The sequence below is a fragment of the Corythoichthys intestinalis genome, chromosome 2 (assembly GCF_030265065.1).
Source record: "Corythoichthys intestinalis isolate RoL2023-P3 chromosome 2, ASM3026506v1, whole genome shotgun sequence".
Lineage (NCBI taxonomy): Eukaryota > Metazoa > Chordata > Actinopteri > Syngnathiformes > Syngnathidae > Corythoichthys > Corythoichthys intestinalis.
Genome location: NC_080396.1, coordinates 12553329 through 12577444, shown reverse-complemented (window position 1 = coordinate 12577444; position 24116 = coordinate 12553329). Strand labels below are relative to the sequence as shown.

General features: G+C 39.2%; 1 protein-coding gene across 1 annotated transcript; it reads left to right on the top strand.

The window, feature by feature from the left end:
* Positions 1-2508: 2508 nt before the first annotated feature.
* LOC130912257 (E3 ubiquitin/ISG15 ligase TRIM25-like) lies at positions 2509-23390 on the top strand. The gene is made up of 4 exons (XM_057830201.1): positions 2509-3211; positions 9441-9580; positions 16518-16685; positions 21138-23390. Exons 1-4 carry the CDS (start codon positions 2636-2638, stop codon positions 21844-21846), a joined length of 1593 nt encoding a protein of 530 aa, XP_057686184.1. The 5' UTR covers positions 2509-2635; the 3' UTR covers positions 21847-23390.
* Positions 23391-24116: the final 726 nt, after the last annotated feature.

Sequence of the window (24116 nt, the reverse complement as noted above, 5' to 3'; positions counted from 1 at the left end):
ATAAGTATTTAGTCAACCACTAATTGTGCAAGTTCTCCCACTTGAAAATATTAGAGAGGCCTGTAATTGTCAACATGGGTAAACCTCAATCATGAGAGACAGAATGTGGAAAAAAACCCAGAAAAACACATTGTTTGATTTTTAAAGAATTTATTTGCAAATCATGGTGGAAAATAAGTATTTGCTCAATACCAAAAGTTCATCTCAATACTTTGTTATGTACACTTTGTTGGCAATAACGGAGGCCAAACGTTTTCTGTAACTCTTCACAAGCTTTTCACACACTGTTGCTGGTATTTTGGCCCATTCCTCCATGCAGATCTCCTCTAGAGCAGTGATGTTTTGGGGCTGTCGTTGGGCAACATGGACTTTCAACTCCCTCCACAGATTTTCTATGGGGTTGAGATCCAGAGACTGGCTAGGCCACTCCAGGACCTTGAAATGCTTCTTACGAAGCCACTCCTTTGTTGCCCTGGCTGTGTGTTTGGGATCATTGTCTGGCTGAAAGACCCAGCCACGTCTCATCTTCAATGCCCTTGCTGATGGAAGAAGATTTTCACTTAAAATCTCTCGATACATGGCCCCATTCATTCTTTCCTTTACACAGATCAGTCGTCCTGGTCCCTTTGCAGACAAACGGCCCCAAAGCATGATGTTTCCACCCCCATGCTTCACAGTGGGTATGGTGTTCTTCAGATGCAATTCAGAATTCTTTCTCCTCCAAACACGCGAACCTGTGTTTCTACCAAAAAGTTCTATTTTGGTTTCATCTGAGCATAACACATTCTCCCAGTTTTCTTCTCGATCATCCCAATGCTCTCTGGCGACCCGCAGACTGGCCAGGACGGGTACTTTCTTCAGCAGGGGGACACGTCTGGCAGTGCAGGATTTGAGTCTTTGGCGGCGCATTGTGTTACTGATAGTAGCCTTTGTTACTGTGGTCCCAGCTCTCTGTAGGTCATTCACTAGGTCCCCCGTGTGGTTCTGTTTTTTTTTGCTCACCGTTCTTGTTATCATTTTGACACCACTGGGTGAGATCTTGCATGGAGCCCCAGATCGAGGGAGATTATCAGTGGTCTTGTATGTCTTCCATTTTCTAATAATTGCTCCCACAGTTGATTTCTTTACACCAAGCGTTTTACCTATTGCAGATTCAGTCTACCCAGCCTGGTGCAGGTCAACAATTTTGTCTCTGGTATCCTTCGAAAGCTCTTTGGTCTTGGCCATAGTGGAGTTTGGAGTGTGACTGACTGAAGTTAGGGACAGGTGTCTTTTTTACCGATAATGAGTTAAAACAGGTGCCATTAATACAGGTAACGAGCGGAGCCTCGTCAGACCTCGTTAGAAGAAGTTAGACCTCTTTGACAGCCAGAAATCTTGCTTGTTTGTAGGTGACCAAGTACTTATTTTCCACTCTAATTTGGAAATAAACTCTTTAAAAGTCAAACAATGTGATTTTCTGGGTTCGTTCTGTCTCTCATGGTTGAGGTTTACCCATGTTGACAATTACAGGCCTCTCTAATCTTTTCAAGTAGGAGAACTTGCACATTTGGTGGTTGACTAAATACTTATTTTCCCCACTGTATGCGGTACAGCTTTCGTAGTTAAATCCAATCATAAGTATAACCAAGTTTGAATCCGACATGAGCTTCGACTATTACTAAATGAAGCTCGGCCCCTTCTGATAAAGCGTGGCGCAAAGAATGACGAAGTGTCATGTTAATAGATTTTTTAAGTCTATGGCTCAGCTCATAAATGACTCGCTGAGTCAGGTGTATGACCTTGAATAATTCAGATTCAGAATCAGAATTGATTTTATTCATCGGACAAGAAGCCCAGTAAAAAAATAAATGAAAACTAACTTCGTTTGGGCAATGCAAACAGAATAACAGTACAGAAATAATACTTAAAAATAAATAAAAAAGGGAGCAATACATGATTTTCTTGTCCAGCAGCGGAACTTTTGACAAAGTGTCTTATCTCTATTTTTGGTCGCAAAATGTGTCACTGTCAATTCAGCTGACAGTTGATTGCTTTCAGGCTTTCAGTCAACATCACAGTGATAACAGGAATGTTTTCTCCCTGAAGTGTTTACCCTCAACATGAGTCATTCACTGTGTATACAAAAGCAGCTTCCCACATTTACCATGTGCCAATTCCGTGCAGAACAAACAATTCATTTAGGGTGTGCCCTATAAAAGCATTCATCTAATATTATTCAGGGAAAACTTTTTTAATCAGCAATCCTCAGTAGGAAAAAAAAAAAAATCACACCGCAGACCAGTCAGCGCAAATAAATTGTGTGTGTGATCTATCCTTTAGCTTGAGGCCATTTTAGTGCACACAGAATCCAGGAAGCAAAATCAGTGTGAAAATACCTTGCAAACGTGACCACCATATTTTTACCGTCAACAGCCTTCAAGGTGCAGTGTATTTTTTTCTCTGAGAAAAGGAATGTTGTTCTTCTTGATGTGCGCATGCTGGCACTCAAATGACAACCTAGGGCTTTGAACTTTCTATTCATTTTCTTCTTGGACTGACAGTACATGCAGCCTTGCTTGGTGGACTTTGAGCAGGGAATAGGAAGAGTGTATCAACAATTATTTTTCAAAGATAAGGTTGCCAAGCTTCCATCATGGATCCTTCTATGCGAGAGGAACTCAGTTGTCCTATCTGCCTTCAGCTCTTTTTGGACCCTGTGGTTCTCCCCTGTGGCCACAACTACTGCCAGGTTTGCATCTTGCAGACCATCAACAGCAGCGATAAAAAACTGCAATGCCCAGAGTGCCGAATGGAATTTGAGGGTGCTCAGTCCCTGCAGAAGAACTTTAAACTGGGAAGCATTATCAACGGCTTCCTAGCATCTACATCAAAGTCTGATGTTTCACCGGTGACCCAGCAGATCCAACATGCATCAAAGTCTGATGCTGTACCTGTGACCCAGGAGATCAAACGTGCATCAAAGGCTGACGCGACACTGGTGAACCTGCAGCTCAAACGCGAAAACTCATGCATCCGTTCAGCAGATAGGGCATTGCAGACAGGGAAAGAGTGTGAGATCCACCGTAGTCCTCTTGTGTACTTTTGCTCCACGGACATGACCTTGCTGTGCTCCAAGTGTTTCATGGAGGGCCGACACCAGGACCATGACCTTCTCACCTTTAGTGTTGCTGAGGGGGAGATGAGGCGTGCCCTGGAGGTCCGGAGCAAGGTAGATGTCTTGGATTTTCTATTTGTCTCGTTTTTTTACTGTACCGTGTGGGTTTTTGTCATTCCATAAATATGCATGTTGGGCTCACTGAAGACTCAAATATGCCTATAAGTGTAATCTGAGTGTGAATTTAAAAAAACTTTCAAATAAACATACACTGCATGTAAAACACTTTAATCCAATGGGGCAAATCTCTATATGGCATATTTCATAATAACGCGATACTTATTTTGTCATGATTATTCCAAACTACCGTATACTGTACTGTGCCGAACAATACAATACAGTACCATACAATACAATGCAATAAAGTATCGTACAGTACTGGACTGTATACTATACTATACTACAGTATACTATACTATACTATAGTATACTATACTATACGCCTACTATACTGTGTTGTTTTCGTCAACAATGACGATAACGAAAATATTTCGTCAACGAACAATTTTTTCAGGACAATGTCAAGACGATAATGAGCTAAAAACGTGTTTTGAGCAGGGGTGAAAGTGGCTAGAATTTTTTGCCGGAACTCCTCGACGTGAAGGTCGCCACGGAGCCAGAAATTTTATTTATTAATTATTTTTTTTTCTTTCATTTTTTGGGGGGTTCAAACCTCTTAAAGTACTGAAATGCAAAGAAAACTTCTTTCTATAACACATACAAAAACTGATTTTCATTCAAAATTGTATTTTTTTTCAATGATTTGCAAAATAAAAGTTAACAAAAACAGCAATGACCCTAACCTCCATCTCCTAATTTTTATTTTCCCTCATTTCCTCACATACTAAATGCCATATCTCAATTTTAACTACTTAAGAACATAGGATGTATATTAAAATTGAAGGTAATGTTAACATTTACTTTTTTTTTTTTTCTAACAAAGATATAAGTAACATACTGTAAGATATGCTTGATTGTATGACCATTATACTCTGCGGGTTATACAAGTTTGCTCTCCCACAGCTATTATAAGCGCTCTCCCAAGCTATTATGAAGAATTCAGTTTTAGCCCATAATTATGTGCTTACCGGCAATTGCTCACATTCTGCTGATAAATAGATACACACACATATGTTGATTCATCACACAACGCCTCAGTACTTTTCCACCAAGTTACTTCGAGTGCAAATGTCTGTTCAAAACTAAGTTATTTTGCTTGCTCAAGAGTGTGACTGTTAATTTAATCAATGAGTGTGACTGTTGATTTAATCAATGACTAGAATGAGGAACTTGCCCGATCGAAACTGCCACGTTGGACAACAGTGTTGTAACTATATTCTGCCCAGCGACAAGCCCTCAATAAAAGTCAGCACCGCGGGGAGCTCTGAGAGAGACTTCGATGAGACGTTCTTAGTCACGTTGCCCGATCTCAGACCTCTCCCCAAACTGCAGTTTGGTAAAAGTCTACTCTCTGACTCCTGCCTCCTTGTGTCCTGCCTTTGTCACCTCGCTCTGGGTCAACAGCTAAATTGAAGGTGTTTTAGACCCAACACATACATTCAGAAAAATAAGTACAAATGACTTATATTATGCAGAGTGAAATGGAATATATTTTGAAGATTGCGCAAACATTGACTTTTTTAAATCATAAGGAAATGAATAAGTAGTCAAACATACAGTAAATGAAAAAAATATAAGTCCAAAGTGCACATTGACAGCTAAGATGTTCTGAACCTCCCCATCAGAGCAAATAAAACTAGATATGATAAATAAACCTCCTAACTCTTTCGTTGCTCTTAAAGATTTGATCCATTTTATGTTGCATTGCCTTTTTTTTGTCACATCAACCTTTTTTGTTTCCTCTTCCAGAAAACTTGCACATTTGAACCAATCAGAGCTAACCATCTATGCTGATCACATGTCAGTATATCAGCCAATTGAACGGATAAATGAACCCAGGCGTTTTGCTTTGCTGCGTGCATTCGCACATTGACGTGACTCATCATCGTCAGACTCAGATAACTGCAGCAGCTGGGGAAACTTCCATGCCGTCCGTGCAATAAAATAAATAATAAATATTGGTGGAAACAGATTACGCTACACAAGCACTTTATTCTAATTGTTGTTAACACTTGTGTATGTAAATCTGATGTTGGTAGATATGATGAAATGCATGAGTTGCAGCTTAGCATTGTTTGTTTTTATTTAAAAAAAAATTTTTTTTTCAACTTAGCATTTTGACAGTTGCCGTCATATTTTCAGAATCAAAGCACCGTGTACCGGAACAGCATTCCGGCCTTGAATCTTATACCGGAACTGCGTTCCTGCCCTGAATCTTATACCGGAACTGCGTTCCTGACCGTTCTGGCCCACTTTCACCCCTGGTTTTGAGAGACTAAAACATAACAAGACGAATGCCAGTTTTCGTCTGAGGAGAACGAGACGTAAATGCACAGTAATTTCCATTAGGCCTGAACGATATTGGAAAAAAACTATTGTTGCCATTTTTTGGGGGTTAGCGATACATTGTGATATTATAATGCAATATTTAAAAAAAATATACATTATTTTCAAAGAAGTTTTCACTAGATGACTTGAATAGCTGTTTCGAAAGACTTTGGATGACTCACCAAGACCACAGTGTACAGTGATCCCTCGTTTTTTGCGGTTAATGGGGACCAGAACCCGCCGCGATAAGCGAAAAACCGCGAAGTAGCGCACGCCTCCCCCCCAATTTTTTGTTGTTGTTGTTGTGTGTGCTCAATGTTTTTATTCAGATTTAGCAATGGAAAGAGATACATATAAGACATGTTCTTTTTTTCATTTTTCCCCAAAGTATGATTTTAAAAAAATTATATATTTTAATAAATGGTTATTAAGCACTTCAAATGTAATAATGATGAGCAGCTTTAAACATAACTGTCCAACCAAATCATTTTTGAACAAGAAAAAAGTACTGTAGTAGAAAAATGCTTGGCTTTATTAAATGCTTCTGTTTATCTACCTTAGCTGTGACTCTTGGAGTGACATGTAGAAATTACAAACTCCGCATGATCACTTCTGGCATTTATTTTACATGTCTCGAACGTCTCCACACACACACACACATTCATTCCAGCGCGGCTACCTTGCAGAAACTGTTTAACAAGTTAAACGATGATTGACACATTGCTGCGCTGTGAAGTCCGCTTCTTTGGCAAGATCAAGACAACCAGCATCGTTAACTTTAATAAGCAAGTGCTGCAGTGACTGTAAGGAAAAAAGAGCTGGGAGTGCTCCAGTGACTGTAAGGAAAAAAGAGCTGGGAGAGGGAGGGTGTGAGGCTGTGCGCAGAGCAGAAAGCAAGGCGTATGTGGATTAAAAAAAAAAAAAAAACTATCGCACGTTCTTGCGATGGGATTATCGCGCACGTGCACATCGCGATGCCGATGTTTAAACGATACATCGTTCAGGCTTAACCATCACATAATGTATTCACATTGTGTCACATTTCATGTGTAGTTAGCCTACATCGTAGCAGTGTCTAGTTGTGTATCTCATAACTGACCAGTGTGTTGTCTTCAGGCTCCATACAGGCTTGCACACACGGTAAGAATAGTTGTCTTGGCCAGACAGAATGTGCAATGTTGCTTCAGCCTTTCAAGGTCTGTGCTGAGTGATCATCACACACTAAATGTAACTCGTAGCGTTAGCATAGCTGTTGCGTTAGGCAAATGCATACGGCGAGCGTCCTATTCAACTCTCTGAAAACATTTTTTTTTACTTATAATTAGCTGACAATAATGTACTGTTTTCCAGCTGAATGTGTATTATCACCAAGTTGACGTTGTCTTTGTAGATAGACGCCACAATATGTGCTCGTCTGTTAATGTTCATTCAAAGTCGTTGGAAACCATTATTTATTAATTAATTGATTTTTATTTTTTTAAATTTTATTTTACAGATGAAAACATTTTTAGTAAACATCGACTAAAACTAAAAGAAATGAGTCTTGAGTTTTCGTCAACAAAAACTAGACGAAGACAAACACATTTTGAGATGACTGAAACAGTATGACTCAGACTACAAAGTATCATTGTCCAAAAGACTAAGACGAAAATTAAAAGGGCTGCCAAAAGCAACACTGATACTATACTATACTACTATCACTCAAGAATAATAATGATGTGTGTAAATCGAGAAACTACAGCATCCCTCATTATTATACATGTTATTATTATATATTACACTGTGTTGTTTTTGGCAGCTATTTTGATTTTCGTCTTGGTCTTTTGGACGAAAATACTTGTATTAATCTTATTTTAGTCACTTCAAAATGTGTTCGTCTTCGTCTAGTTTTAGTCGACAATTCTCAAAATGCTTTCATCTATAAACTTCAAAAGATTTAGTCCATGAATAAATAAATAAATACATAAATGAAACGTTTCCAACAATTTCAATTAACATGACGGACGAGCACATAACTCTAGAGCAGTGGTTCTTAACCTTGCTAAAAGTACTGAACCCTACATGTTTCACATGTGGATTCACCGAACCCTTCGGAATTAGATAATGAAGCAATTTTTTTCAAATTCACAACCAAGATATCTAAGCTAGCGAGCTAATAATTTAGCAAATTCCCGTTCAAAATTCTTCTAATTTTGACAGTGTGTTTAATAAACAGCTCAAAATTTGAGCCCATGCTGCTGATCTGTTGTATTCCCTCATACTAAGTGTGAGTCAACCTTCCACTGAGCAAACCAGTTCCTCCTCCCATCTGTAAAATGAGAGCAAACCAGTCTAAAACCTGATCTAAAAGCCACTTTTCCTAGATTTAATCAGCGTACGAAAATAGGGCTACGTGTTTCTTTCCAGTCACTGAATCCTTTAGGCTTACTCACCGAACCCCTGGGTTCAATAGAACCCACGTTAAGAACCACTACTCTAGAGTCTACAAGCACATCGCCATTTTCATGTTGACAATACACACAGCAGGAAAGTGGCACATTATTTGTTAATTAATTAAAGTCACCTGGAGGTCACGAACTGTATGTAAAATGTTGTCCAAGAGTTTAAGAAGACACCAAGTCACCGCGCTAAATGTTAATACTAACGCGAACGCTATGCTAACACTACAAGTTACAGTGTATCACAAAAGTCAGTACACCCCTCGCATTTCTGCATATATTTAAGTATATCTTTTCATGGGACAACACTGACAAACAACAACTTTGACACAATGAAAAGTAGTCTGTGTGCAGCTTATATAATAAAGTTATTTTCCCCTCAAAATAACTCAAAATATAGCCATTAATATCTAAGCCCCTGGCAACAAAAGTGAGTACACCCCTTAGAAACTACGCACATCCCTAAATGTCCAAATTGAGTACTGCTTGTCATTTTCCCTCCAAAATGTCATGTGACTCGCTACAAGAGTGCTGTCAACATTGCTGCCGAGATTGAAGAGGTGCTGAGGGGTCAGCCTGTTCGTGCTCAGACCTGTTAGTGCTCAGACCATACGTCGCACTCTACATCAAATTGATGTGCATGGCTGTCACCCTAGGAGGAAGCCTCTTCTGAAGCCTGCGAGGGGTGTACTCACTTTTGTGACACACTGTAGTTGAGTGTGTGATGATTACTCAGCACAGACCTTTAAAGGCCAAAGCAACATGGCATATCTTGCCAAAATAAGAAAGCAAAACTTGCCAAGCAGCACCTGACACATATCTTTCACAAAAGGACCATGGAATGGACACAGGCTTACTCACCGCCTGGTGAATAAGCATGTAGGTGAGGTGGGGAAAAGGCGCAGCACGTCACATGAGTGACACGACGAAACACTGCTATATGCGTGCTAACTACACATACAATAAGAAAATATCAAACATTGTGAATTTAAACTATGGCAATTTTTCATCTCGTTCTCGTGTCGTCAGACAATATCTGGCATCCATCTTGTTATGTTTTAGTCTCCAAGACACATTTTCAGCGCGTCATCGTGACGTCGTCATCATGAAAAAATTATTTGTTGACGAAATATTTCCGTTATTGTCATCGTTGACGAAAACATCACTGATATTACAGTATTCTCCTTGTCTAAGCAGTGATTTTATTGCTCAATGGCACCTTTCTGGAAAAATCCCATTATCACTTGATGAATATACATGAGGGAAATCTGATTTGACTTCAATCAGTTTTGTTTTTAATGCCAATTAATCCTACAATAAATCTCCCCTATATTCATGATAGTCAGCACTGTCTATGCATGAAGCGACTGACACGTGGATTAAATGTGTTTTTGCAGGTGGTTGGCAACAGGTTGCAGATGACCGATTTCCTTGTAGAGAGGGTGAAGGAAGAGCGGGGCCTGTCTGAAACAATTGGAGACAAATTGGTTAACAAGGCTGCCACAACAGTGGAAGTCATGGCTGAACTGGTTAATGGGTAATGTTGCACACAAAAAACAAACACTGAGGATACAGGCATACATACCAAGATTCAAAGATAAACCGTGCAAGAATAATTTTGTCACACCTATCACAGACTTCATAATGATATTGACGGGTCAGATTCGACCTTCATGGTGCCAGGCCACAAGTACGGGGGCCATCCCACAATCCGCTTCAGTTATTCGCAGTCAGTCGCAGCGACACATGCAGTGTTCCAACACCGGATTTATGTTGAAAAAGTGCGAAAGCTGTACCGCATACAAACAGGAAGGATTGTCTCAGGAGGGTTTTGTTTGAGGATTCAAGGTAATTATTATATTTTTTGTTTTTTTTTACACAAGAATTTTCAACGTAAAAAGCTCTTTGTTGTAAGGCTGATGCCACATTGTCTAACAGACAAGCATCATTCGTCGACATATTTACGTAAAATAAATGCTAACTGCACGTTGTTGTTTTTTTTGCTTTTAACCAAGAATCGAGACTTTTTTATTTCCATATCTATAAATGATTCGGGGATTGAAGCCTCTATTCACAAGAATTTTCACCGGATAAGCTCTGTTTACATAAGCCACATTGACTGACAGACTAGCATCGTACTTCGACATATTTACGTAAAATAAATGCTAACTGCATCTTTTTTTTTTTGCTTTTATCCAAGAATCGAGACTGTTTTACATCCATATCTAGAAAGAATTCATGGATTTAAGCATTTATTCACAAGAATTTTCAACAAAAAAAGCTCATTGTCTGTGATTCCACTCAGTTGGCTTTAATGGCCACGCCAACAATGCAGGCCCCCTATTAATTAGCCCCGTGTCTTGTCAATATCATTGTTAAGTCTATGCACCTACAGTCGGGCAAATAAGTATTTAGTCAACCACCAATTGTGCCAGTTCTCCTACTTGAAAAGAGTCCCAGAAAAATCCCAGAACCACACGGGGGGACCTAGTGAATGACCTACAGAGAGCTGGGACCACAGTAACAAAGGCTACTATCAGTAACACAATGCGCCGCTAGGGCCTCAAATCCTGCACTGCCAGACGTGTCCCCCTGCAGAAGAAAGTACACGTCCAGGCCTGTCTGCGGTTCGCTAGAGAGCATTTGGATGATCTAGAAGAGGACTGGGAGAATGTTATGGTCAGATCAAACCAAAATAGAACATTTTGGTAGAAACACAGGTTCTCGTTTTTGGAGGAGAAAGAATACTGAATTGCATCCGAAGAACACCATACCCACTGTGAAGCTTGGGGGTGGAAACATCATGCTTTGTTGCTGTTTTTCTGCAAAGGGACCAGGACGACTGATCTGTGTAAAGGAAAGAATGAATGGGGCCATGTATTGAGAGATTTTGATTGAAAATCTCCTTCCGTCAGCAAAGGCATTGAAGATGAGACGTGGCTGGGTCTGGCTGGATTCAATCCCTCACAGTTGAAGAGAATTTATGATACAAATTACAGACCTCTACATGGCTTGCAAGTGGGAAAACCAGCAAAATTGCCAGTGTATCAAATACTTGTTCTCCCCACTGTAACTTGAAATTGTACAACATGGCTGGGTCTTTCAGCATGACAATGATCCCAAACACACAGCCAGCCAACAAAGGAGTGGCATCGTAAGAAGCATTTCAAGGTCCTGGAGTGGCCTAGCCAGTCTCCAGATCTCAACCCCATAGAAAATCTGTAGAGGGAGTTGAAAGTCCGTGTTGCCCAACGACAGCCCCACAACATCACTGCTCTAGAGGAGATCTGCATGGAGGAATGGACCAAAATACCAGCAACAGTTTGTGAAAAACTTGTGAAGAGTTACAGAAAACGTTTGGCCAACAAATAGTACATAACAAAGTATTGAGTTGAACTTTTGGTATTGACCAAATACTTATTTTCCACCACGATTTGCAAATAAATTCTTTAAAAATCAAACAATGTGATTTTCTGTTTTTTTCTACATTCTGTCTCTCATGGTTAAGTTTTACCCATGTTGACAATTACAGGCCTCTCTAATATTTTCAAGTGGGAGAACTTGCACAATTAGTGGTTGACTAAATACTTATTTGCCCCACTGTATATTTGTGATGGTTTGCTGTGATTTCGTTTTGTCGGTACGTAGTGAAACAATTTACTCAATTCACCCACAAATTATGTGAAATTTGGACGGTTTGAGTCCAGAACTGTGAAGTCAACGGGTGGCATAAGCGGTTAAGTGTACCTTCTGCCATCTAGTGGAAGAGCATGTCACAATGTGTCGCTGTCAGATGAACAATAACACATTTGTCATCCACAAATAATAACTTTCTGAACACTTGAGAGAAGTCGAATAATTTCCCCTGATATTTTAAAAGGGAAATTCTGAAGTCGAGGAAACCCTGCCAAGGGGAACAACGTTGATCATTTTGGCTCACACTTGACTGATTCTAAAGCAGAATTCAATATGGGAAAGGTTGGATTTTTCAAACTGCTGTCAATCAGACTACTGATTTTTGGTCTCGCTCCAGTAGATATAGGCTGATATCCTTTTTTTTGCACTTTGATAGCACTGTGGTTGACCACTCCTTTATCATGTGCATCCATTTGGAAAGAATCTTGTTTAATGATAGATTGAAAAAACAGAAATTTACTTGCCTGATGTGTAATACTTGAGAAAAACATAAATATAAGCCAGTGTTTCCAGGAAGCAATTTTTAGTTAATGCCGATACTATTTCAGGCAATCCAATGCAAGTTTACCCATCCTGATGATGTCACTTATACCTGAATGATCACTTACACCTATGCTAGGGTCTATCAGCATGCATGTGTGTTAGTATAACAGATGTCACACAAAGGCTATGCTCGCAAACGGTACCATTTTTAAAAAATTCAGAACTCTATGAAATCCATGATTTGCAAACTTTAACAAAGTGTCTTTACCTTTAAGCCTTATAAACTGTTGGAGCACATGGCAAAAAAATCATTATACTTTTTATCACAATTATATTTCATCTGTAATACTTACTTCCCCATTAAATACCTTACAATTAAAAATCAAGTTAACAACAGGGTAAATTTTTTTGCACCTGATTTTCTTTATGGCCATAATGCCATTAGAGCAACGGTTCTTAACTTTAATTTTTCTTTTAAATAACAAAAATAATTTTGTTCATCTACCTATGCTAATAACAAATTGTAACAGGCAAAAAGTCTTTATAATGCTGTTCCGCATGTGTCTACATGTTATTAATAAGTGGTGTGAAATATAATTCCGTATATGTCTTGGCACAATAAAGGTTGGGCAACAGTTATTTAGAGCATGGCATGAGCTAGCAGGACAACCATTGTCAAAAACATTCAAACCAGAAGAACAAGATCAGACGATGACTGTGAGAGACAGATATGCATGCAGTCATCATATGTCCTATAACATTTATCTGCATTGCATTCCTCTGCTATCACGTTTGTTTTTTTCCATTGCGAAATTTGTTCAGCACTGTCGAAATTTCCAATGTAATAAAATACACAACAATTACATCACCAGTGTCACCAGAGAGATGTATCCTTGCCAGGGTCATACTTGCAACATGGGAACAAACTCAAATTTTATATTCGTTATAATTGACGTTGACAATTTGATTTGCTCTGTGCCATTTACTAGCTGATTTACTTTATACAGTGAGATCTTAAGTCATACGTCATCTTTATTGTCATCTTATTCATATGCACATCCAGTACATACAAAGAAAACGAAATTACGTTGTTCTCTCTCTATCCCTATGGAAGACACATAACACAGGACTAACATAAGTGAGACATACAGTGGGGCAAATAAGTATTTAGTCAACCACTAATTGTGCAGGTTCTCCTACTTGAAAATATTAGAGAGGCCTGTAATTGTCAACATGAGTAAACCTCAACCATGAGAGACAGAATGTGAAAAAAAAAAACAGAAAATCACATTGTTTGATTTTTAAAGAATTTTTTTCCAAATCATGGTGGAAAATAAGTATTTGGTCAATACCAAAAGTTCATCTCAATACTTTGTTATGTACCCTTTGTTGGCAATAACGGAGGCCAAATGTTTTCTGTAACTCTTCACAAGCTTTTCACACACTGTTGTTGGTATTTTGTCCCATTCCTCCATGCAGATCTCCTCTAGAGCAGTGATGTTTTGAGGCTGTCGTTGGGCAACACGGACTTTCAACTCCCTCCACAGATTTTCTATGGGGTTGAGATCCGGAGACTCCAGGACGTTGAAATGCTTCTTACGAAGCCACTCCTTTGTTGCCTTGGCTGTGTGTTTGGGATCATTGTCATGCTGAAAGAGCCAGCCGCGTTGTACAATTTCAAGTTACAGTGGGGAGAACAAGTATTTGATACACTGCCAATTTTGCTAGTTTTCCTACTTGCAAGCCATGTAGAGGTCTGTAATTTGTATCATAAATTCTCTTCAACTGTGAGGGATTGAATCTAATACAAAAATCCAGAAAATCACATTGTATAATTTTTAAATAATAAATTTGTATTTAACTGCATGAAATAAGTATTTGATGCATTACCAACTAGTAAATATTTCGGCTTAGTTCTTTTTTAAGAACCCCTCCTGTTCTCCACTCATTACCGGAAGTAACTGCACCTGTTTGAACTTGTTACCTGTATATAAGACACCTGTTCACATGCTCAAACAAACAAACACCAACCTCTCCACAATGGCCAAGACCAAAGAGCTGTGTAAGGACATCAGGGATAAAATAATAGACCTGCACAAGGCTGGGATGGGCTACAGGAAAATAAGCAAGCAGCTTGGTGAGAAGGTAACAACTGTTGGAGCGATTACTGGAAAATGGAAGAAGTTCAAGTTGACGGTCAGTCTGCCTCGTTCTGGGGCTCCATGCAAGATCTCACCTCGTGGGGCATCACTGAGCATGAGGAAGGTGAGGGATCAGCCAAGATCTACACGCCAGGACCTGGTAAATGACCTGAAGAGAGCTGGAACCACAGTCTTGAAGAAAACCATCGGAAACACATTACGCCGTCATGGATTAAAATCCTACAGCGCAAGCAAAGTCCCGCTGCTGAAGCCAGTGCATGTCCAGACATGTCTGAAGTTTGCCACTGACCATCTGGATGATCCAGAGGAGCAATGGGAGAAGGTCATGTGGTCGGATGAGACCAAAATGAAACTTTTTGGTTTAAACTCGGCTCGTCGTGTTTGGAGGAAAAAGAAGGATGAGTACAACCCCAAGAACACCATCCCAACCGTGAAACATGGAGGAGGAAACATCATTTTTTTGGGGCTGCTTCTCTGCCAAGGGTACAGGACGACTGCACCGTATTGAGGGGAGGATGGATGGGGCTATGTATCACCAGATCTTGGCTGACAACCTCCTTCCTTCAGTGAGAGCCCTGAAGGTGGGTCGTGGCTGGGTCTTCCAGCATGACAACGACCCAAAGCACACAGCCAAGGCAACTAAAGAGTGGCTCCGTAAGAAGCATCTTAAAGTCCTGGAGTGGCCTAGCCAGTCACCAAATCTGAACCCGATAGAAAATCTATGCAGGGAGCTGAAAGTCTGCATGGAGGAGTGGGCCAAAATCCCTGCTGCTGTGTGTGCAAACCTTGTCAAATCATACACAGTGATTTTCTGTTTTTTTTTTCTGTATTAGATTTGGTCCCTCACAGTTGAAGAGAACTTATGATACAAATTACAGACCTCTACGTGCTTTGCAAGTGGGAAAACCAGCAAAATCGGCAGTGTATCAAATAATTGTTCTCCCCACTGTATGTTCTACACTAAGGTCCCCCACTTACCCGGAATATTAACAAAATCCCAATAGATATTTAAAATTAACACTCCTTTTGCAAGAAAACAAAAGCTGGTTACACATTTTGCGTGTAAAAAGTTTGAAAAGGAATTCACTTCTTCAAGTAGTTTAATAAGTCTTACTTAAATCATTTAGGCATTTTCCATTTAACAACATAACTTCATAGTTACGTACAGCAGTTGCGTATAACCAATTGGAATAAGGTTCTTGCATAAATACCATGTTTCATTTATTTTAGTGTACTTATCACCTTGCCTGGCACGGCCCGACTTCTCCCTTTATTTTTCAAACACTGTGAGAATAGTCTGGGACCCAGCTCCTAAATGGCCTCTCGAGGCGAACGAAATCATCCGTCCAATCAGATTTGATTATTTGCGTGAGCGTTCTTAACGCGCAACGTCACTCTTGCGCATCGGAAGTCGTCTCCACAACAACACAGATGGCGAACGGGAGAGCAGAGAATATGTTCCAATCCGCGGTAAAATCAGTTTTAAATGACCAAAAACACATCGACACAGGTCATTGACAAGTCTGTCTCGCGCTAGCCATGTTGAATAAACTTCTCAATTCTTCGCTCGCGCTAGTTTCTTGTTGCTTTACCAACGTCACGTCCGCCCTTCGCCTAATGGTCCACTCCGGTCTGTTTGCTGTGGCTTGCTCCGCCCTGGGAATTTGATCCACCGGACGGTCGCCAGGAGTTCCAGGCTACTTATCACCTGTACATAACAGCAAAAATATATTGTTTTTTTTTTCAGGTTATTGTTGTTAGATTCAACATTATTTGAGATGCATTGATGACTCTACTATAACAAAATAGCAATCATTGGCAACTGTTTAAAATGGCATTTACTGCACAAGGACATTATTTGTAATTTGTGATAGAATTCTGAGGGGTTCATTTAAATTATTTTCCTTCAGTAAGAGAATAGACTTCTTCCTTGGCCAAAAAGCAACTCGTTGACAAAATATTGTTTCAACAGGATCAGTATTGTGCTTGTATTTCTGATTTTGAATACACAAAAGAAGGAACATCAGATAATCAAACAAACTAATTGACTACACAAGTAAATCACCATCCATGTTTTCCTGGCTGGGACTAAATTTCCTCTTTCTTCTTTGTTTTTTTTGGTGGTGTACTCAGGTACCGTGACAGATTGCATAAACTCCTGGAGGATGAGCAAACCCAACGTAGAAACATCTGGCAATCCGGTGTGGGTACATTGGAGGAGCAACAGCAGCTGCTAGTGGATGCTTTACAGAGTGCAAATGAGGCCCTCAGCTTGACTGATTCTTGTAGCTTCATAAACAGGTACATTATCGACCAAAGTTAAGGTCACAACAATTTCTCTGTGAATGCTTCGGCTTGATGACTCAAAAGTTTGGACATAAATTTAATTTAACCCTTTATACAGCACTCATTTAAATTGTTTGATTAAAAAAATAAAAATAAAATAAAATAAATTAAATTAAAATGTTATTAAACTACAAATGCATTTATTCATAAAAAATATATATATATATATATATATATATATATATACATATATTAGGGCTGTCAAACGATTAAAATTTTTAATCGAGTTAATTACAGCTTAAAAATAAAAAAAAATTCCCACGTGTTTCAATTTAATTTCCATTTGTGTCAAGCTATTCTTAAGTTCTACTTAAGTTTTAAGTTAATCTAAACTGTAAGTACTGATAGGATTTTGAGTTTTTGCAGTGTTCAAAATAAATATATGATACCTGCTGTATTGGAGCTCATTAGGGACCAGTGCTACTTGGTGTTTAATTCAGCAATGACTACTGAGCTAAAACTGACAGTTAGCATTATTATTAGGGCTGTCAAATGATTAAAATTTTTAATCGAGTTAATTACAGCTTAAAAATTAATTAATCGTAATTAATCGCAATTCAAACCATCTATAAAATATGCCATATTTTTCTTTAAATTATTGTTGGAATGGAAAGATAAGACACACGACGGATATATACATTCAACATACGGTACATAAGGACTGTATTTGTTTATTATAACAATAAATCAACAAGATGGCATTAACATTATTAACATTCTGTTAAAGCGATCCATGGATAGAGGGACTTGTAGTTCTTAAAGAAAAATGTTAGTACAAGTTATAGAAATTTTATATTAAAACCCCTCTTAATGTTTTCGTTTTAATAAAATTTGTAAAATTTTCAATCAAAAAATAAACTAGTAGCCCGTCATTGTTGATGTCAATAATTACTTACACAATGTAATGGGTGCTGAAGCCTATAAAATCAGTCGCACCCAAGCGCCAGCAGAGGGCAGCAAAACTCCATAAAACACAAGTGAGCATTTCACTGTACTGTCATTTAAATCTGTCTGAGCGGGACATCTGCGTTAATTGCGTCAAATATTTTAACGTGATTAATAAAAAAAATAATTAACGCCCGTTAACACGATAATTTTGACAGCCCTAATATATATATATATATATATATATATATATACACATATACATATATATCAATATTTGGGCCTACATAATCCAAAATCATGTTTTTTTTCTTTTTTCTTTTTTCTTTTCTTTCATGAACAAAAATAGTCACTTGTCCAATTAAGGGTTACAATATCATTCCTTCAATATAATATCTAGCAGCATATACAGTAGACATGTTTTTCAGATTTGGTAGCTGACATAATTATTCCACCAATGCAAAACTAATACTGTACTAACATTTTTGAAGAGTAGTGACACATGTTCTTACAAATAAATGAATAAATACACAAATCTGGATTTCATTCCTACTATTCGCAGTATAAAAGTAGGGTACAAACACTAAATAATGAAATAGTTTAGTGAGATGATTGATGAAAAATTTCAAAATGTCAGTTCGCTGACATATGCTGTACAATGAAGGCTCCTGCTGTATATACAGTGGGGAAAATAAGTATTTAGTCAACCACCAATTGTGCAAGTTCTCATACTTGAAAAGATTAGAGAGGCCTGACATTGTCAAAATGGGTAAACCTCAGCCATGAGAGACAGAATGTGAAAAAAAAAAAAAAACAGAAAATCACATTGTTCGATTTTTTAAGAATTTATTTCCAAATTAGAGTCGGAAATAAGTATTGGTCACCTACAAACAAGCAAGATTTCTGGCTGTCAAAGAGGTCTAACAAGGCTCCACTTGTTACCTGTATTAATGGCACCTGATTTAACTCATTATCGGTATAAAAGACACCTGTCCACAAGCTCAGTCAGTCACACTCCAAACTCCACTATGGCCAAGACCAAAGAGCTGTCGAAGGACACCAGAGACAAAAATATAGACCTGCACCAGGCTAGGAAGACTGAATCTGCAATAGGTAAAACGCTTGGTGTAAAGAAATCAACTGTGGGAGCAATTATTAGAAAATGGAAGACATACAAGACCACTGATAATCTCCTTCGATCTGGGACTCCATGCAAGATCTTACCCCGTGACGTCAAAATGATCACAAGAACGGTGAGCAAAAATCCCAGAACCACATGGGGGTAGCTAGTGAATGACCTACAGGCAGCTGGGACCACAGTAACAAAGGCTACTATCAGTAACACAGCGCCGCCAGGGACTCAAATCCTTCACTGCCAGACCCATGCTGAAGAAAGTACACGTCCAGGCCCGTCTGCAGTTCGCTAGAGAGCATTTGGCTGATCTAGAAGAGGACTGGGAGAATGTGTTATGGTCAGATGAAACCAAAATATAACCTTTTGGTAGAAACACAGGTTCTCGTGTTTGGAGGAGAAAAAATACTGAAGTGCATCCGAAGAACACTATACCAACTGTGAAGCATGGGGGTGGAAACATTATGCTTTGGGGCTGTTTTTCTGCAAAGGGACCAGAACGACTGATCTGTGTAAAGGAAAGAATGAATGGGGCCATGTATCGAGAGATTTTGAGTGAAAATCTCCTTCCATCAGCAAGGGCATTGAAGATGAGACGTGGCTGGGTCTTTCAGGATGACAATGATCCCAAACACACAGCCAGGGCAACAGAGGAGTGGCTTTGTAAGAAGCATTTCAAGGTCCTGGAGTGGCCTAGCCAGTCTCCAGATCTCAACCCCATAGAAAATCTGCGGAGGGAGTTGAAAGTCTGTGTTGCCCAACGACAGCCCCAAAACATCAAAGCTCTAGACGAGATCCGCACGGAGGAATGGGTCAAAATACCAGCAACAGTGTGTGAAAAGCTTGTGAAGAGTTACAGAAAACGTTTGGCCTCCGTTATTGCCAACAAAGGGTACATAACAAAGTATTGAGATGAACTTTTGGTATTGAACAAATACTTATTTTCCACCCTTATTTGCAAATAAATTCTTTAAAAATCAAACAATGTGAAATAATGCCAAGGGGCCCATATTTTTGGCCCACCATTTCGTCACAGAGTACTGTGAAACCCATACATGCAATCCAACCCTTATGTCCACATTTTGTATATTAATCAGATTTTGTTGCACTGCATACTTCAAACTTCTCACCCCAAATGTTTGTCAGTACTTACAGTAGATGGCGCCGAACCTTTTTCTGATTGGTATACTACTTGATAATAATGTCCGATATAAATGAAATGACTATATCTACGCTCTCCAGTCCAAATGCATTCTTTCCCTTCCACAACAATTATAACTATTGTGGCGAACGACGTGGGGAAGAATGCCAGGAAAAGATCTTTTTTTTTAACACCCTGTATTGAACAAAACGCAGAGAAGATATACCATTTGCAGCCACCACTGACAGTCATGGTTGCCCAACTTCACGTCATGCATTTGGGCAGTTAAGAACAGTTAAGTCGCTACAGTAACATTTAGTGAAAGCACAACAAAAATAATATTCCTATCTCTAAAAAAAAAATAATGTTCACAAAAAGAAAAGCGCTCAACGCAAGGAGAACTGGCATTCCCAATCAAAATAGCTATGCAAAATAATACTCAGACTTTGGACAAACTCTATTCAAACATTTCGTTTAGCTCAACAAATACACTAGATGGCAATATTTAGTCACAATATACAAACTATCAAAATTACTATAACTTGTACTCACATTTATCTTTTAAGAATTACAAGTCTTTCTGTCCGTGGATTCTTTTCGCAGGCAGAATGTTTATAATGTTAATGCCATCTTGTGGATTTATTGTTAAAATAAACAAATACTGTACTTATGTACAGTATGTTGAATGTATACATCCGTCTGCTTTTATCTTTCCATTCCAACAATAATTTACAGAAAAATATGGCATATTTTAGAGATGGTTTGAATTGCGATTACTTACGATTAATTAATTTTTAAGCTGTGATTAACTCGATTAAAATTTTTAATCGTTTGACAGCCCTAGTACAAATACTTCCAAAACAGAAATATCAACTCTTGAAATAGCGCAAAAATAATCACACAGTGTACATCAGCCTAGGGCCAAAGCAAAATAAGCAACTAATGCTAATACTAATACTAAACTAACCATCTCGGGACCCATGTTGATTTCGCTCACAAGAATATCCACCATGCGTCTGTCTTGCGGAAAACAATGAAATTGTGACACTGTCGTAACTCGTCGCATTTCCATAATGTCGTCAATTTTTAAAAAATTTATTTATTTTATTTAATTTTTAAAAATTTTTATGACGAGTCAAATTTTATGTCGGATGTCAAAAGAATCGTATGTCGATGCGATTGTATTTCGAGGTACCACTGTATTATGAAACTAGGGTGATCCAATTAGCATCCCCCTATTTTTTTCCAGGTTTCTGTTGATAGAGGAGAAGCTGAGGAAGGCTGCCACAGTCACAATTGCCTGCAACATCCCCTCAAAGGCTCCGCTCAACACCAAGCAAATGCAAGAAAGCCTCAGGACTGAGGCCTTCCGAGCAGAAATGAGCCGCCTTGCCGAGTTCCTTTGTATCCTCTTCAATCCTCTCCAGCTTACCTTCAACGAGAGCTCGGCCCACCCCCATGTGCAACTGAGCAACGACCTGCGCACGGCCAAATATAGCGATATCAAGCAGCCGTACCCCGAGCACAAGGAGCGCTTCACAAGCGCACCGCAGGTCATGTGCAACGAAGGCTTTTCCAATGGCGAGCATGTGTGGGTGGTAGAGGTGGGCCCCGAAAGCATGTGGTCGCTAGGGGTGTGTTATAAGACCATTCCCCGCCGTGGCGATCACAGCCGACTTGGTCACAACTCCATGTCCTGGCGGCTCCAGTGGAAAAGTGGCAAACTGACAGTGTGCAAATCTTCGTCCAATGTAGTGCTACGTGAAATGAAAATTCAGCCGCTGAAGATTGAGGTGGCACTGGACTATGAGGGCGGCACATTGATGTTCCATAACATTAAAGGCCAAAGGGAGCATCTCTACACATTCAAGGTTGCGTTTAAAGAGACAGTTTACCCAGCTTTTAGCATCCACTCTAACACACCACAGTCTTGGATTACACTCCAGTGTGGCTTGTGAGATGGTTCCAGTGTTAGTGATTGGGGACACCACCCTCCATTTAGTTTCTACCATTGACTGTAGACATAAATCAGTAAATACCCTTGGTGACATCACCCATAGCATTACCTGGCATCCATTCTTACTTTTTGAAGTGCCGCTATGACAGCCACCATGTTTCCCGCCAGTGTCGGTGAAGCCATGTATGGGGTATTTGAGCGGATAAATGATATCTGTCACAAAGCTACACTGTGTTCAATATTCAAATGTAGGTTTAGGTTTTTAGTAAAGTTGTCCGATATTATCGGGTAGCCTATGATATCGGCCGTTAAAAGCTTCATATTGGAATATCAACGTTGGATTTTCATTAGCGGTTTTGGGCCAATATGCATGTTGCCTCCAAAGTGCATGTAGGAACTTTCTGCCTTGTACAAGAGCTGGTCACAGCTTAGCACAGCAGTTATGCGTATTGACCATTAGATGTCTCTAATGTAAGATGCTTAGGATTTGTTATGTGAGCAGACCATTTGAATTCATGGTACAAAAATTAGCTAAGATTGAAAATTAATGAATATGTTAAGTCCACGAGCGCATAGGATTTTTGGAGTTGGACAATTTCGGGATATCGATTATCAGTTAAAAAGTCGTTATCTGACAACTCTAGTTTTTATTTAAGACGTAAGATGCAACGGCTTGTTTTCCACTTCCGATTGGCTTCATAAAATTGTGAAAAAAAAAAAATCTCAAATACACATTAGGATTTCTGTGGCATCTGTGTTTTTTTTAAATACCAATAATGACGTAACGATTGTGGTAGAAAAGAATTCAACCCCATGCAGTTTATAAAACAAAAGTGTCGCCATTACAGTCTAAATACTACGTTTGTGCCAGGCTTTAAGTTGGGTTATTTTGATGATGAAATCAGGTGGTTTAGAATTGAAGTGAATGGGCGATTCTTCTGATTGGAAGCCAGCATCTCTTGGCAACCTCTGGTACTGCAGCACTTTAAAATACTTGCGAGGATTCACTTTCCCAGACGGGAGGTTCCCCGTTGGTTTCTACTGATCACTGTATCTGCTCATGAGCTCCCCCTCCAGCACTGTGATAACTGCCAATTGTCACCTCCCACCCACCCTGTAAAACTGGACTAGGACCACCACTGATGTGTCAGGGTGTCAATTGATTAAAAATTGCACCTATATGAACAATACTTGGAATTTGCTTTATGTATTTACTAGTTTAAAGCAACACTTTTCAGAAATATTCATACTTCAAATAGAACAGGTACTGCATGTGTGACAGCAGCGGTGGATGAAGTAAAACGCAATAATTTGCTACCTTAGTATAACATGAAAACTGAGCATTCTAATCAGATAGTAGTTTGTTTACGAAGACATTATTCTTAAACGTTAATGAATTGTATTGTTTCTATTGATTTATGCAAACAATTGTTAATTTTAAACCTCAGATTCATATTACACACAAAATCACGATCTATTAATTTTGTTTTCTTTTACACCAAATGTGAATTGTGATATTTGTATACAAATAAATGATAGTTATCATGTTTGTGTCTTGTCACACTAATTATAATAACATAGGAATCTTATAAGACATTCTACTCCAATATTATATATTATACAATGTACAGTGTTTCACAAAGTGAGTACTTCGCATTTCTGCAGATATTTAAGTATATCTTTTCATGGGAAAACACTGACAAAATGACACTTTGACACAATTAAAATTAGTCTGTGTGCAGCTTATATAATGGAGTTAATTTATTTTCCCCTCAAAATATAGCCATTAATATCTAAAGCCCTGGCAACAAATGTGAGTACACCCCTTAGAAACTACGTACATCCCTAAATGTCCAAATTGAGTACTGCTTGTCATTTTCCCTCCAAAATGTCATGTGACTCGTTATAGGAGTGCTGTCAGCATTGCTGCAGAGATTGAAGAGGTGGTGGTGGTGGTGGGGGTCAGCCTGTTAGTGCTCAGACCATACGCCGCACTCAACATCAAATTGGTGTGCATGGCTGTCACCCCAGGAGGAAGCCTCTTCTGAAGACGGTACACAAGAAAGCCTGCCCGTCTCATCAGACCATAGGACATGGTTCCAGTAATCCATGTGCTATGTTGACATGTCTTCAGCAAACTGTCTGCGGGCTTTCTTGTGTACCATCTTCAGATGAGGCTTCCTCCTGGGGTGACAGCCATGCACACCAATTTGATGTAGAGTACGGCGTATGGTCTGAGCACTAACAGGCTGACCCTCCACCTCTTCAATC